At 44.7% G+C, this 17,721-nt stretch overlaps 1 protein-coding gene across 4 annotated transcripts in view; it reads right to left on the reverse strand.

The window, feature by feature from the left end:
• The window catches only part of SH3PXD2A (SH3 and PX domains 2A), a 248,612-nt gene that overhangs the window by 201,480 nt on the left and 29,411 nt on the right, over positions 1-17,721 (reverse strand). For all 4 annotated transcript variants that reach the window (XM_088169293.1, XM_014883770.2, XM_088169292.1 and 1 more), the window contains exon 2: positions 5,285-5,365. In XM_088169293.1, coding sequence (XP_088025419.1) covers positions 5,285-5,365 — 81 coding nt within the window. The remainder of the gene's footprint in view (positions 1-5,284; positions 5,366-17,721) is intronic.

The raw sequence follows: 17,721 nt of genomic DNA on the forward strand, positions 1-17,721 counted from the left end.
AGCAGGAGAAACACCAATTTCAATGTGCACTTGCACCACAGCCTGATGTAGTGACATCTGCCATGTTGTTCTACCCCTGCCCCATTCAACTCCACCTTCTCCTCCAGCTTTCCTGCCCATTTCCTTAGGCACCCTCAGATGCACACACACAGCCCAACAGAAACACTCACTGAGGTCATCAGAGGTTGGGAATCCTTTCAACACAAACCTCTCACACTGCAAGAGGGGCAAACTGCATCTCGTGCAGAGCCACAGCAGCAGCTCACCTTCCCTCCCTTCACACAGTGCCAGCCAGGAGCTCACACAGGGTGTTACCTACACAAGAGAGGTCACTCACTGCAGAGTGACCCTGCTGATCTGGAGGGCTGGGAAGGCCAGTTGGTGACTGCTCATCCTACTGAAAAGGCCTGGTGGGTTCAGGGTTGGCAGTCAGCATTTGCAAACACAGGAGAAAACTTGCACCATTGCATTCTTATCCACAATCTTCACCACTGCTAAACTTAGTGCATGTTTGAACTTGTCCATTCACCGCTCCTGCAGAGCTGAAAGGACGAACAATATGAAATATCAGAGGCCCTACAAAAACCATCATTACTGAGTTAGACTGCACTGGACCACCAGAATTAGGGCTTTAGGTCTCCACTTGGGCAATTAAACCAGACTAACTACTGGAGGGAGCATACACAATTCCATCAGAATCACAGAATTCCCTCTTTGCTCTGCCCCTGAAGGCTTGCATGCCAAAGCCTCCAGGTCCTGTTTCAAATCATAACGACCCAGTGAAATCCAGGGTGCTCAGGAACATGGCACAGGTACAACCAAACTGGAAATGAGATTGGACATTACCCTGTTTGATACAGCTAGGGTAATGGAGAAAGGGATGTTGTCACAGATTAATGTAACAGGAGAACAATTGATAGCAGCAGTGTTCATGTGAACTCCAGTCTGAGTAAGAAAAGTAGAGATACAGATTGAAGTTACTAGTTTTTATACTACCATTTTTGTTTCATGTCATCTTCAATACTCTGTTACTCCATTATAGCACTATAAACTATCAGGATGACCCTAGCAATAACAAATGAAGTTCTTGATGTTTTATCATCAGGATGAAAACAACTTACATGTCTTTCCTCTTCCAAATAAAATTCTTGATAGTCTTTACTTTTTAAATGTTCCAATTGGCTGCTAGTGAGTTCCTCTTTCTGTGTCACTTTGAAGAAAACCTGCTTAGATCAGCAAACCACGTTGGGCAGATAGTATTTTGCTGATACACAGAGCCTGTGCTTGAACAGAGCCTTGTTTATTTGCCTTTTCAATGTTGTGACATTTCAGACATCTCCTTGCAGCCAAACTGCCTGTGTGTGTCATTGTGTGGAGAGGCTGAGATCTGCCTACCTAACATTCCTGCCACTGCTCTGGCAGTGATGCTGTTCATCTCCTGCACAGCCAAACACACCACGTGGGGTCATAATAGCTGTAAAAAGCATAACGTGGTACTGGGCAACTCCAAGGGTGATACAGGGAGAGGGGATAGACACATCCTTCATACTTGCCAGCTGCAAACTTTGTGGCTGTTTTCCAGCCCAGCCCCTGGGAGAATGAGAGCTGCCTGCATCTCCACACTTCTCCACCTTATGCTTTGGGCAATTATTTATGTACACACTCAACTGTAAATCCCCATTCTGCTAACAGCCTCCAAAAGCACTTTCCAGTAAGAAAAACATGGGCCTTACATCTGTAGATGTCTTCTACTGCACAGTGGAAATGCCAGGAGTTATCCTGCTATCAAAATAAAGGAGTGTCCTTTCTCAGCTCCTTTGGCTACAACAGTAGCATTACTGAACTATCACCTCAGGACAGGATTCTGCAACCACCAGCAGCAAATCCATTGATGATGATGGAAGACCCCAAACAGCATCCAGAGAACGTGCCCCAGTGAGCCACCAGCCTGTCACAAGGGTCAGCACTACTGACAGTGATGTTCACATCACTCTCCTCATGCTCCTCTGTCCTGCACTGCAGGCAAGTGCAAGAAAACAACATTCAAAATACTGCATTAGGAGATAGCTTTGACCCCACGTGGTGCTCAGATGCAAATGTCTCCCCAGGGTGAAAGACAACAGATCATTGGATTTGACAAGCAATTTACACTAATGCTTTCATCTATGCAGAGTTAATTCAATCTTTTCAAGCCTATTTACTGAAGCACTGGCACCCACATGTATCCTGCTGCCATCATTTGACCCATGCTCAGGAGCAGATATGACTTGGTTGCACAATTAAATGATGCAGCAATGCCCTAGTTTAATTTAAAATCTGTGTTTACAGATATCCAGCCCTCACTGAAGTAGCACAGGGATGACACTTGGCTGCTGCTTTGTTTGCTGTACTTCTACCACCTTTGTGGGGCAAACAAATCCTATGGTATGACCAGACTTACTGCCCTTTTACTAAACTTAAAAACAACCTGACTCCCAATTCAAGCATATACACTGCTGAAATAGCACAGCCAAACTCTCCTTGGATTTGAATCCTTGAGACAGAGCAGCCTCTTGCTGCCTGTAGTGCCTAATAGAATTTGCAAATAAGTATTTTTAAAAATGCAGTTTCTACTAATGCTGCAGCTCTCAAAACCACTGAGACACTTCCCACAGAGACATCCATCTGGGGAAGGGTGGGCTCTTTTTTAAAGAAACATGAAAATGGAGTAGCGAAATTAATTATCTGTATTCCTCCCTCCTTGCTCCTGGGCAGCCCCCTGGGTTTCCCCATGGGTCATATCTGGTGTCACTGTCAATGCCAGCCACTGCAGCCCTGATTAAGTCATTACAAGTCAGCCCTTGTTCCTCCACTTCCAGTCAAGAGCAAAGGAGACACGTGCAGGCTCTGGAAGCCCTGAAGTGCAGCTCTGTCGTTGACACAGCAGGGTGAGTGGAGCTGGCACAGACCTGTGGACTCCAGCTGTTTTGGACATGAGTGGTGCCCGTGAGTTGGCTGAGCATTACTCCTTGAGAATGTGCTTGGTTTTCTCCTAGAAGTGCCACGTGGGGATAAGCAAGGACATTATCACAGTGGATTGATTATGCTAAGACCACCTTACCATGCATGGTATCAGATTGCAAACCCCACGTTCAAGCAGTGCTAGGTTAGAAGTTCAAGCTTCCAGCAAAAATCTAGAAAGCACAAGTCATCCCAAGATCTGGACCCAATTTCTCTTTGAGCAAGAATCTCTGTACATGAAGCCATCGTTTTCCCAAAATTCAAGGGTTACCCAAAGTCCCTCTTTGCATTCATTTGCTTTTCCAATTCTCTTTGCAGGCTTCATTAGAGCTGGAAACACAGATTTCTTTTTGAGACTCAAAGCAGTTTCCTTTGCCTCACCTAAGAGATGCTCAGGCATAATCAAAAATCCAGAAAGAATAATAGGAGGGGATAAATAAAAAATCACCTATCACCTTTGGGAGTCTAAAAGCATGTTATGGCAGCCTGAGCACACAGGGCCTTGTCCCCATCTCACAGCTGGGAAACTGAGGCACAGATTGACACAGTGACTTAGTACAGAGACGTGGCAGGACTGTGGAAATCTCAAGTGAACACCTCAATTTCTGTAACTCTGCACCTCATGCTGCAGGAGCTAAAGAGGCTGTTGTGGAGGGCTGTCACTGCTCACACAGTGCTGGCCCTAACAGATATCCCTGGGAGGGAAAAGGGTTAAAGAAGGGAATTTTGTTACTTTCTTGTCGTATTTTCTCGTGGGGGGAGAAGTGCCATGCAAGCAGGAGTTTTCCACTGGCTAGGCCCCCTTGCACTTATCAATGGGACCTTTCAGGACTCACTCCCTGATTGAGACATCATTTCCTGTCCAACACACTAACCCCATTGATAACTCCACACTTGATGGGAACTTTTCAAACCTACCAGGAAAGGCTGGGACACCCAGAACAACATATACATGAAAACAGAACTGGGGCAAAAAGAGAATGAAGAGAGAAAAAGAAAGAAACAGTTTTGGCCACAATTCACATGCTGACAACAAATGTTTGTGACTAGGGAGCTGTGCATCTTTAGCAGGTAGAGCAGACACAGAGAAGATGCTGGCATACTCTTACTGCAGTGGGACTGGCAGGCCTGGTACTTCAGCTAGAAATGGAGATGGGCACAAGAGGAAGCTTAAGAACATCCCTCTCTTGTCTTCCTGCCACACAGCAAACAGAAATTAGGACCGGCTGTAGAAATGGTCACATTTCACCCAAAAGGCCACGAGGCCATAATAACTAATACAGCTTACAAAACAGCCTAGATACTTCAGGTTTCCAAGCATCAGAAATGAAACATAAAGGGGAGAAAAGATGAAACTAGAGCTCTTTAAGATACCCCAAACAAGAACTTTTTTTTCCTAATTTATCATGCGAAAAGGCTCAGTGTTACTTTTCAGGACACAGCACAGTCAGCTACATCCTCAATACTGACCCTGAGGACTCACTTGATATTGTAACCTCAGCCCAGCTCCAAACCCAAGCTCCAGTCCAAAAATCAACCTTTCCCCCAAAGTTCAAGAGTCTCTCAAACCACAGCTTTTATTTTTACCCAAGGCAATTAGTTTTGCTGCCTACAAAGCTACAATGATACAAAAAAATCAGTGGACCTGGATTATTGCCAAGCAGAACACCAGCCCCAAAACTCCCCCTACTCATGCAGGTGCCTGGGAGAGCTGTGAGAAATGAAGCAGCTGATTCCTGATTTCAGACTTTGGTCAGCAGCTATCCAGCAAGAAAGCTTTTGACGAAATCTAAACATACAGGCACAGATTAGAGCAAAGGAGCTGTACAAAACAGCAGGAGCCAGGACACTGCTGGCTGGGTGGATGGTTAGGAAGAGAGACTGGAAAGTTTCCACTGTAATCTCCATTCCTGAACTGCTGTGGGAGTGTGCAAAAGCTCTGTTGTTTTCAGTTACTTGGGTAGTAGTTTCTGGGGGCCCAAAATGTAGTGCTCTCTCTGTTTTAAGTGCATCTGAAGTATTTAAAATTAGATCCCCTCTTTAATAGGAACCATTCATGAAAATGTCAGCTTTAAATGTCTTTACAGTGCAAGTTACTCACTGTGAGCATACCACCCACTTATCTTATACCCTACAAGGGCAGAGTCTGAAAAGTTTCAAGATCATGACATGCAACAGACCAAACAAGCACAAAGCCTTATTTAAAGGCACTATTAACCCAGCTGGAAACATGATTAGAAGCATGAGTAGAAATAATATTTTATGTTAGACAGGACAGACTTACCTGCAGGTCAAAGAACTTGCTGTATCTCCGGTAGATGATCTGGGAAGTCAGGTCAGACCATGTTACGTTGATGATATAGACCTGTTCAGGGAAAAGAAAACACAAATCAGCCTGGGCCACAAGCACAGGATACATGCAAAGGCAGAACAGTCAACATAGGTTAATTTCAGATCTCACTGGCTGTTCCCACTCACAGTGAGGAATACAGCCCTGGGAGCAGGACTAGCCTAAATTAAAGCATTTTGCAACTTTCACCAGAAATCTTGAGAGAGTACTCAGTGCTCTCCCACACATCCCCATCAGCAGCTCCCACTGGCTTTGCTCTGCCTGGGATAAAAGCTCTAATTGAGCAACACCACATTTTCGGGTCTGTGGTAGTACACCCTGCCTTCTATCCTTTTTGGAGGGTCCCAGGGCTACACAGGCATGGCTGGGAGAGCAATTCCACCCCTGAAGCAAGCAACAGCTTATCATGAGGTGCTGATCTCCAACCCCACACTCCAGGTTGTCTCAGTATATGGAGATGTGGCTGTCACCCTTCCCAAGCAAGGAGTGGCTCTAGTTCAACAGGAAATTCAAAGGAAACGCAGCTCCACAGGTGTTTTGGAATCACAGCCATGCAACACAGTCGCTTATTCACACCCATGGATGTGTGACAGAAACCAAGCCCTGCCATGGCACACAGCTCTTGCTGAGTCACATCAGGCCACCCAGCACCTTTGGCACCCACTGGAGGGTGATGTAAATCCGGACAGTGAGAGTGACACTGTTTCCTTGCATTGATGGAAACAGCAACAGAAGCCTGGAAAAAGCCCAGGATTTCCCTTGTCTAACCCTAGTCCATCCCCAAAATAATCCTCTTACAGAAACACTGTTTAGCCAGAAGCTGTGATAAAAAATGATTCGCATACATATACATGTACACATATACACACATGAACTTGTACATATACATACAAATACACACACACAAAAAACGCAAAAATGTTTCCTTTTGACCCTCATACCTGCAAACTATTTTTTTTTAAAGTTAAAAATGGGTCAGGTTCTGCTCTCTCATATACTTGCCCTCAGGCCAATGCTAGTCCTGCTGCCTTGATGACAGATCTGCAACAAGACTTCAGCAAACAGGATGGAGCTATCAAGAATGACCATGCAGCATCAATATAATGAAAATCACAGCTAGGACAGCTCCTGGGCCTTTAAAGCAATTTTCAGGTTTCACATATGCACTGAGATAACAATCTAACAGAGGAAACAGGAAAGCATTCCTCCTCCCTCAGCCACAGCACTGTACCAGGAACTCTCCCTTTTGCCGTGGATGCAGAAGTGAAGCTTTCTATCTCCAGCAATGGGGGATGGGTAAGCATCACCCTCTTCTTCATCTCCCCCAAGACACCAGACCATCTTCCAAGCTACTGATTCAACTGCTTCTGTACTTTTACCAATAAAATTATTGCATGAAAATCCCTGGAGGGGTTTTGAATATTGGGCTTAACAACACTTTTCCAAGGACCACCAATGGATTTTTTTTTTCTTCTTCTTCCTCTTTCCCAGTAGGAGAGGTATCCTCCCAGAAACCACAGAGATCCTGCAGTCATACTTTCCTCTCTGCTGGTTACAACCACATTCAGTCTCCAAGGCAGCCTGCCTCCCATCTCCTGCAGCCCAGTTTCATGGCATTCAATAACTGGAGATGCTGAGTACAGGCTGTTAAGGAGATCTGGGGCCTTTCTCCTTATTGCATCAAACATATTCTGCTCTTCCCACCAGGGCAGAGACTATCAAGGCTGCAAAGGGGAAGACTCCCAGGAGTAAGAGCCTGACTCTCAGCAAATCCAGGTTACTCTGCTGCATCTCTTAATTCTCTTGGAAAACCAAACCACCTCCTTCCTGCAATGCCCATATACACAAGGGTGACATCAGCACTGCCCTGCTGCATGGAGGGGAGATAAGCCTGTGTAACATGAAGATTTCAGGTCCCTTTAAAGATCTTACCCATGCAGTCAAGGCAGACGAGTCTGAGCCTGGGAAGGAAGCTGCTGTTGCCAATTTTCAGGCCGGCCACACTACACTGAAGAAGATTTTTCCATGTGTTTGTTGTGGGAAAAAAAAGTTTGTAGCTTCACTCTGAGCTAATTCACACACAAATATTTCTACTCATTCTCTATCCAACAGCTACTTTCAGATGGAAAGCCCATTCGATTAAAAACAGATCTTGACAGATGGGAGCTGAATAGGATCCAAAAGCAACTTCAGATACTGTAATTCTGGCCCTGAGTTCTCACAAAGAGGATGAGACAGGAGGAAAAACATATTGCACATGTAAATAAAGATTATACTTTTTCTTTCATTATGCAACTTTTTTTCAGAAACTAGAAACAAAACACATATGGCACAGGCATCCAGGCATTTTGAATTTCATGGCACTTCAGGCTTCTCGGTGCTACTCCTCAGAACCCACAAAAACTGTGAGTTCCTGACATTTTTAACAGCCTACAAGTCTGCTTGGTCAAAATCTAATGCAGGCAGAAGTCAATCCTGCTTCAAGATTCCAGTTTGGTGGTGCAGTAAGTGGCACAACACATCCATGACACAAGAAGGGGCAGAGTTGGACGCACAGGGATATTCTGGAAAAGAGGCTGGATTTATTTGGTGTAGGGAACAGGTGTAGGAGCAGCACCCCACTGCATGGTGCAGATACATCCCCAGATCTGAAATTCAGGCTCTGTGGGAATGAAGCTGCCACAGACTTCAGTCAAACTAGGATTTTGCTGCACATTTAGGACAGCAATTAATTCTTTTTGAGCCTACGGTCTCCTCAAGCTCAGCAAGTGATGGATGGGGCAGCATGCAGATACACTGACTTCTATTTAACAGAAAGATTACTGCAGAAGCAAGAAAAGCCTTTAATCATAACCTGGTGCTGTGTGGAGTGGTGGAAGACAGGTGTAACATCTAAAACAGCTATTGATCTTTTTTGCTTGTTTACTCAATTCAAATTGCTTCCCAAAAGTCACCATTTAAAATAATGGGGTTTGGTTGAAAAAGATTTGTAAAATGGCAGATTATAAATACAAGGTCTAGAGGTTTCAGAAGCCTTAGATATCACATTTCTCTCCCTTAGAGATCTGAGTTTGGAAGTTATTTGCTTCTGCTGCCTTGGTCAGATGCATAGCCTTTTCATGAGCATCAAACATTACATCAGCTTACCTCACCATTTCGGTTTTTTTTTCCTCAGATCTTAAAATGGGTTTCTGTGAAAGTGATTAACAATGTCCCGAGAGAGAGAAAAAAGCAGTCCTGGGGGAGCCCAGGGTCATGCAAACACGACGGGACAAGGAGGCAACAGGAAATCTGGGATAAATAGGGAGAGTCATCCCACGCTCGAGCGCCCAGCAGAGCCAAGGAAAGGCTTTCTGTGCCATCCAGCAACTCCCCAAAACTGAGCCACACAAGCCACCAATCCAACACACAGCTGGTCCTGCCCACAAGAGAGTCCCAGCTCCTTGGCACATTCTGTCTTGATAAAAGAAGATAAAATCAAAGTACCTTACATGTCTTGGAGCAAGCTCTTTCATGTAATACAGTGTTTTCCTACACACAACTAAACTATAATCGAGATTCCAAATTACTACAGTAATTAATTACTACAGGCAAAGAGTCCTGCTTTATGTATCTGCCATGTTTATAGTCATAAAGGAGTCAAAACATAGATGCTATTCAAAACCTTCACCTCAAAAAAAGGTCCTTAACAACGAATGAAAATTGAAGTACAAATGGCAAATAATGACAGCACAATCACTGGGTGCTCCAGCCACTACGAATGTTCACTTTTTAATTTCCCAAGTCCAGTCTTTTTTTGATCTATTATTGTATTTTGAAATAAATCCTTCTTCAGAGAAGCAAGAAGCAGGCCTTTAAAGACTGTAGAATATTAATCAGGAACTGAGCCTGATAAGTAGCTCTAAATATTCATGGCTTATGAAAGAAGGTGCAGGGTGCCAGGGGGATTTTATCAGTTGCTAATTATTGTTGTTTAATTCTAGCTCTGGGAAACTTCTACTTTACCCATCATAAAGCAGAAAATTTATTGCAAACTGAAGTCATTGCTCCTCTTTTACTGCCTACACAAGAAATGAGGAGAGATGACTTCCTACTACAAAACACATCCACTCTAACGTCACTGGGCATGACCTTACCATTGACTGTCTTGTTTTCAATGGAAAATACCCAGTTGTAGCCAGCACAAACCCCAGAGGTAACAAATTCAGGTTATTCTCATGTGACTGATTTTTCAATTGTTTTTTTATAGGCTAATGTCTTGTCATCTACAGCCAGATGAGCTGGAGTGGAAGACAAATGTCTGAAACTGGTTGTCTGACGAAACCAAGATAAGAACATACACTAATATAAGAGCTATTGGCAAAGAGAAGGTTGAAAAGCAGAAACCAGAAATATCCCTGCACACATAAGAGAGGGTGTTGTTAACCTCTAGTAAGTAATTACAGTAAACACCAGCTATTAAGAGAGGTCTGTGAATGCAAAAGACAACACTATGGTGCAGTTTGTATGCAGATACCATCATAACATCCCCTTTTATCCTGGACAGTGTCAGTTTCTTCAAAGACTCCTATTAAAGTGTTGGCTGTTTGTCCTCCTATGAATCAGGTTTGAGTTGGATAAGATACTCCTTCTCCCCTGTATTCAGATGCTACCACTGCCTGTGAGCTGGAAGCTTTCCACCAACACAGCTCAGCATGTGAAGGCTCCCTGGTCCACTTCCATGCAAAGTCAACTCAGCTCCTGCAAGGCTTGCAGCAATTTCAGCTGCTTCATTTACCTGGCGGAGTTTGCATTAAAACAACTTAAACTGCAGCTAAGTCAACATACATCTGTGCCCTAAATTACCAGAGTACAGCCACTGCACCAACTCACTGTTTGCATAACCATTTTAACGTCAAAGATGTGCTGATGAGCACAAATTGGTGCTGGCCCAGATCCAGACTTGAAGTGGTATCAGCCTAGAGACAACAATTTTGGTACCCACAAGAGCTAAGCTGCAAAGCTGTTCAGCTTCCTGATGCAGTTTGGTTGATTTTAGGTATCTTCTTGCACCTTGAAAGACAATGGCACCAGTAGCTGGGGTTTCCCCAGGATAAGGGACCCTTGTGTCCTCAATTTCTGCCCTATAAAGGAGCCAGTATGGCAACAAGAAGAGTGGAATGCTCCAGGAATAAGCACAGAGAATGTAAGCCCTTCTCACGCACACATCACACCTGTGCCTTCACTTGGCTTGGATCACACCTGACTGTAGATTCAGTGAGCACAGCACGGGCTTCTTGCCCAGCTCACTAGCATCCAAAAGGCCCCAAAAAGCACTTTGAGATCTGGGAAATTCCCACAGAGATGAAGTCAGACCCTCAGCCCCAAGCCAGTGGTAAGTCCATCAGTGGTGCCATGTAATGAGGTCACCTTTCAGCACGACAGTCTCCGAGGTACTGCAGCTCAGCCAGGGCAGGGCCAAGGAAGAGCTATTTTCAAACCCACTCCAGAGCTGTTCTCACTCCAGGATTTTGAAGACTGAGCTGAGAAACAGAGATGAGACTTGGAAGAAATATGAGACCCAGGGAGCCCCAGACAGGAAAGGTCCTTGCAGGGTGGTTGCTGCCAGGGCAGGATGCCTCAGAGCAGTCCCAAGGAGGGGCTGCACACAGGTGTGGGGTGTCTGGCTTCCACATGCACCAGATGTGGTGTCACAGACACCCCTCTACCCAGCTCATGTTTCCATTACCAGTGGGGAAAATGTAACTGAGAAAAAGCCAAAAGGACCCAGGGGTCTCATGGACAAATGCTGCACGTACCTAAGTCTTGGAAGCAAAGCAGAGTTACAGTATGCTGGGAGAGAGAAACTGAACAGCTCTAGCATTTGCCAATTCTCATCTGTGAGCAGCCACCACACAGGCAACTAAAGCAGGACATAGCAACTCCAGTTTCCATCATACTTTGCAGGCTAATTTACACTCATAATAAACATACAAGTGAGGGGAAAGAGAAAAAAACGGGGGGGGGGGGGGATACGAGAGTTTTCCTTTCTCCACCGATTTCTTTTGTGGATCTTGTTTCACCTCTAAACTACAGTGTAAAAGGATTAATGCTGCCTCTCTTTTCAGACATATCACACCAAGTCTGTTCTGAGTATACAAAAAAAACCTCCTTTCTAGCTCCTAATCTAGTCATATTCTCAAGACTCCAACTGGGTCCATTCTAGTTTAGAAAACCACACCACTACTGCAACCTATATGGACACAGATTTTCTTCCTGGTGGAGCAGTAACCAGGGTGAAATCTGTTTCTCTTTGCCAAATCCCAGTACCTAAAATCAAATGAGAATAGCAAACAACTGCCTCAAGCGAGCCAGCAGACATCCCTGGAACACAGGAAGAGGAACTCATTTGAGTATGGAGGCACCTGGCTGGATGATTTTGCTGGTTTCCTAGCTTCAGGGGGACAGACCAGACACAGAACAGGGTTGTGTCTGCATGAGGAATCCAGCTCATCATGTTTACACAGGCAGACAGTACTTAGCCTCCCATATTTTTCTAATGCACTGATGAGGTTTTAAAGTCCATAGTTCAAATTCTGATTTAGTCTCAACTTCACCCCTCAGGTTTTTGGCATTTGCTGACTTGAGTTTCTAAACACTGTCTTCAGGCCTTTCCAGCGTCTTCCTACTAAAAAGATGCTAAGCTGTACCACACAATCACAGCAATAGGCCAACAGCAGAAAACCTCCCTGCTTTATTTCTCTGCACAGCCATGCAAATTACCATGAGAGGCATAAGAAGGTAAAAAGTGGAATCTGCACCCACAATTTGTGGCAGTAGCTTGACCAGAGAGCTGCAGAACTGGAACAGCTGGGAGCCCTGCAGCGTGGTTACAAACCACCTCCCACCTGCGAGCCTCTCGCCAGGCTTGTTTGATTACTTCATTTAAAGTTCATTCTTGGAGGTGTGTGAGCAGAATATGATGTGTCTGATTCTTGCAGACATGCAGTATCTGTGCTGCATTAGCAGGGTTTTGTTTGCTCTTAACTGATATCCTGGGTCATGTCAAAGACCTGTCAAGGCTATCTTAACTCCAGCATATCCAACAACTACAGCTTATGGAAAGAGAAAAAGAAACAGGATTAGTAAAGACTGGTCACTTCTGCACTACCATTTCCCAGCTTCTGGAAGCAGATCAGCAGCTTCCCTGCAAGGGGAGGAGACAAAGGAAGTGGACAACATCCACCCACTACATTTACATGTGTGCATGAGGGAGAGGGAGCATCTGTGCAGAGCACAATGTGGACTCGTATTTCTGTTTCCAGTCTATCTCAATCCACCCGCATTTACTTTCCACATGTGATGGAACTATTTGTGAAGCAGAATAACTACAAGACTCATTTTCTGCCCTTTAAGAGTTGTTAGGTTATTAGAAAACAGAACATCTTATCCTACAGAGCATTAGAATATTAGAGTGATAAACGTAAAATGGAAACAAGAACATACAGGCTCTCTGTGAAAGCTGCCCCCCCTGTGGCCTTCTCAAATACCCTACCCGGGTCTGAAAGAGGCTGTCCAAGGCAAACAAACAAAAATAATACAGCTGCACTTGGAGGTAAAGATTTTTCAGCTTACTGCCTCTTAAATCTGGATGCCATGTGACTGATAAACTATTTTAACTCAATGCTTGTGCCCTTCTCCTCGACAGATGGTTGGTGTTTCATGACAGCCCAAAAATATGAGCATGTCCTGGTGGAAGAACAGAATCTCCATTCAAGAAAAGGGAATTGGAAAAAAAAACAATCAGCAGACAAAATAGAATTTTAAATCTTCCAAGGTTCACTGACCAATTTTGAATACAGGATTTACATCAATTTCATTAAACTGGTTTTAGAGATTGATTTGCAATGGAAGTTGTTCTGAAATTAAACTTATCACCCCCAAAGAGTAGAGCTGAATGTGGAAATCCTCAGTGCCAGTGCTGGATGGGGAAGTGAGGTGGAGGTCCCTCTAGGCCAATCACTTCTCAGTTCCTACATCATCATCATGTCACAGTTGCAAGGAAAAGGATGGACACCAAGGGGAAATAGCGCTTTAAAAAATTACTTTCTAATATGAAATTACTTAATTCCCCTGTCCTTCTTCTCTACAAAGGAACAAATCTTAAAAACTGACTCAAAACTGGCTTCATTCCCCTCCAACTGAAATGAGTTTTAACAGGAAAGGATTGAGGCAGATATGAGCATTTTGAAAATCACTCCTTAGTTTATAACACATCTTGCAATCTTCAGCTGTAAGAGATCACTCTGCTGCTACCAGTGATGATGACCATTCAGATGAGGGCAGTGTTTGTATATTAAATCAAATCCTGGTCCAAATGGGTACAACCTGCATCTGATTTTGACTGCCATTACAGCATCATTAGACTCACAGAGGCCAACAGGAAGAGTTTAATTCCCTTCATGGTGCTGGATCAAACCGCACATGAAAGCATAATTAGTAAAGTATCAGAAGGATACTGCCAAATCAAAGAGGCTTATGAGAGAAACAGCTGAATTAATTTTGGCACAAGAGGAATTGACTTGAAGGATGTTCAAAATAGGATGAGTAGAGCTCTGCTCATATTTCAGGCAAAGGGATCTTTGTCATCAAGTGCCCTGGGGCCAGGGATACAGGAATAGCTTGGTCAAATGAGAACTAACAAAAACCTGCTTGCTACTGTTAAGTGCATCAGGATTGACAAGACACAGAGAGACAAAATATCACTTGGAAATTGCTGTTTTCCACATAGCACCAAGTCTCACCCATCTCTGCACTAACCTATTTGTACCTGTGGAAGATCTTTTGGAGCACATTTCTGCTCTGAGAACAAGGGCTTTTCTTGTTCCAGCAGGCTTGGACTGATGCATTTCCCCAGCTATGGAGCTCATGGACAGTGCTGGGGCACGCACAGCTTGTGGCCACATGCAGACACAGCACACCATGGCACTGCTGAGCCCATTTCACACACGCTCCCAGAGCGGTTCTGCTGTAGCTACAGACTTGCCCAAATGGCAAGTGCTCCCTGCCCAGGCTGCCTTGAGGTCACAAAGAGGCGTTCTTGCTACAACCCAGCCTCCCTTTTGGCTTCCAACATCCAGGATTCCTGCTCTGCAGCAACACTTGCATGTCGTTTATATTAGCATGCAAATCTTCCGGCTTTGATTCGTAACCTTACGTATGACCCCCAGACGCAGTGCTGGAAAAGCAAAGCAAGGGCCTGGGAAAATGAGCAAAACTCCTCCAGGCCCTTCCAGAACAATGACAAAGCTCTGGGACATTCTTAGTCCAAATAATGGAAATCTCCTGGGATTTTGCCGCAGAATAGTGGGATTTTTTTCTTCTCGTTTTGAGTAGAGGGAAACAAAAAGTTCATGTAAACCAAGAGACCCTCAGATTCACAAAGTCAGACCTGAGAGGCACAGTACTTTAAGTGTGAAAAAACCAACTCTGAAACAAACTCTTCTAGTTTCAATCCTATTTGTGCAACTACGTTTTTCATGCATGACTAAGGATAAAACTTGAGGTGAAATCAACATCAACCAGCAAAGTATTCCAGAACTGCCAGCATAACACACTGAGAGATCACAGAATGGTGTGGATTGGAAAGGACCTTGAAGATTATCTAGCTGCAAGCCCCCTGCCATGGGCAGAGAAACTGTATTTGCATTTTAAATGCAAAATGATAGAAAAGCAACTGAAAAAAGTATCTATCCTCAACAAATAAACACCATTCCACAAACCTTCAATGCACATAGATCTTTAATTATACTGCATGACTATATCTATATATCTATAAAAATATAAAAGAATGGATGTACTTGTTCTCTGCAGAACAATCCTGACAATGTAAAACCAATTCCTGGAAAAAAAGGGAACAAATTTACACAGCCTCAGAAAGATGCAATGCTGAAGTCACTGGAAAAATGTCATTCACTGTAGTGACCTTTGATTTCAGGCTTTAGAGAAATCCATGTTTCTTATAGGGAGAAGAGTGAAAAATAGGAAATTATTTTGTGTCCTAGTCTTGCAAACAATGTCTGAATTGCACTGCAAAATGCCTAAGAGGCAAACATGGAGCACCCTCTTTATTCCAATCCTCAGGTCCCTGGCCTTCTGGCCAAACCAGGAAAACCAACGCAGGAGTTCTGTGCAGAATGGATTTTCTCTTGGCAGGGCACGGCATTCAATTAAACACAAAATTACCTTCTTCCTGTGGACCTTCAGGGTTTTCAGGAAGATACTGTGCCAAATCCTCACACCCTCAATCACGGCCTCTTTGCTAAGTTGGTCTATTGTCTCTGCCCTTTCCTTCCCTCCTACTCTTCTCACAATCATCCTCCTTTTCCCACGCTGGGCTTCCTGCCTTCCCACTTGCAGGAACACCCTCTCCCACCCCAGCCACACAGGACCATTGCAGGCAGTGCAAACCCATCCCTCTCCATCTCTGCAGGCACAACCTGGGCCACACACAGGCGCAGGGACACTCAGCCATGCCCAGCACTTCCAGACCACCCTTATCCAGCACAGCAGGAGGAGCCAGCATTGCTCTGCCCTGCTGGGATGCACACAGGTGGCAGAGATGCTTTTTTCAGCCCTGAGCAATGCCATGCTTTGGGTATTTCTGCTCAGAACGTCACTTCTTTAAACACTGCAAATAAAAGGATCCAATGGTAGGAAAAGCTGTTCAATTGCTGGGCACAGGGATGGCTGCTGGACAGGACAGTCACGCTGCCTTACTTGTCCCCCAGCTGGGACATGAGTCTCCAGGCTGTACTGCAGCCAGAGGAGAAATCTGTCCTACTGACCTACACTGCCCACCAACCCAACCTGCCTCTCTGCAGTTTGTACATGGGGTACAAAGGAGATGGGCCTCTATAAGAATGCTAAATTAGGGTAGGTGGTGATTATCAGCAGTTGTGACCATGCTGCCAAAGTACCTGATCACCAAATCCAGCCCCATACCTGGCACAACCTGAGCTCCTGCTGTGAGCCTGGACTCTTTCAGTGTAGGGGTGAAGAAAACTCCCAGGCATTTTTAGTCACTCTAAGCTGGGCTTTGTCACTTGCACAGCTTCTCCCCAGTAAAAAACTCCACATCTTCTCCAGAGACGTGCACTGCTTCTTGGCAATGCAGCTTCTGTCAGAGGTGCCAGGGGTGGCAGTGGCCACACTGATTCCTTCTTGTTTCACAGCTCAGCACAAGCTTCACATACTCTGGGAGTTAGTCATTTTTGGAAGGAGGGTATGTGGCTGCAAGTCAGCATGTGTCCTATTAGAAATAAGCTTTTTAGGGCCATGCCCATATTATATGTTCTATCAAAATCACTAATAAAACACGAATCAGCAAAATGACTGTATGAGTTTACATTTCTGTCAAATTTAGGGCTTACAGTGCTTTAGAACAATAAACAAACCTCTTCCTTTCACTTCCCAAGCCTGAATGCTCTCCCACTCTTAGCCACTTAAAGGGAATTATGAATGTTGCACAGACAAAAACCCTATTAAATCTGCTGAAGTGTCCACCAAAGCCCAGAAAGATCACTGTCTGTAACAGCAGGCTTTCAAGAACTAATACAGCTGCACTCAACACATCAGCATCTGGAGACAGCAGGAATTTGGTAGGCAGAATTTAGAGAAAAAGTTCTAGTTTTGGGATCTCAAACTGGCCAAAGCTACTCATCTCAGATCCTTGTCTAGGTAGGTGGCAATGGTACACATCCCTCTCCAGAGGTGCCTCTTCCTCTGCCTGCAGGAAGAGACAAATCCAGGCAGACATCTAACATCTACAAGGCTGAAGTTAAGGTGGATGTACAATAAGGAAAGGCCTACAGGATGCAGAGATGCCCAAATTGACACTGACCTGTGTCCCCTCTATGATCAGCACTATCAGTCTGTGGGGTCAACAAAGCAGCTTGGCTGAGCCAGCTCACTCACACCAAGAGCCCCAAATCTTTGCTGGGCACATGAGCTCTGGCCACTATCACTGATAGTGATGTAACACTTGCACATGCCTGACCCTTTAAAAAAACCAGGATTTGACTCCAATCCTCATTCAAAAGATTCAAGGTTTTTAACCCGGGTCCCCAGAGTGATTCTAAATTCTAATTTATGAAGCGCTAAACAGGAAGGAGCCAGAGGCACCACTATAATTTACCAGGAGGCAGATATGCAAAGTGGAGGGAGAGACAAGCCCTGCAGCCATCCCCGTGCAGCGATCTCTGCCCCAGGGCTGGCTGGCCAGGGGACAAACTGAGCCAAAATCACTTACCCTCCGTGCAGGGCATGAAGCAGTGGGCTGAATGCCACAAAAGCCAGGAGGTGTGAATTACAGCATCTTAACTCACACCCTG

The sequence above is a fragment of the Sturnus vulgaris genome, chromosome 8, assembly GCF_052056855.1.
Source record: "Sturnus vulgaris isolate bStuVul1 chromosome 8, bStuVul1.hap1, whole genome shotgun sequence".
NCBI classification, from domain to species: domain Eukaryota; kingdom Metazoa; phylum Chordata; class Aves; order Passeriformes; family Sturnidae; genus Sturnus; species Sturnus vulgaris.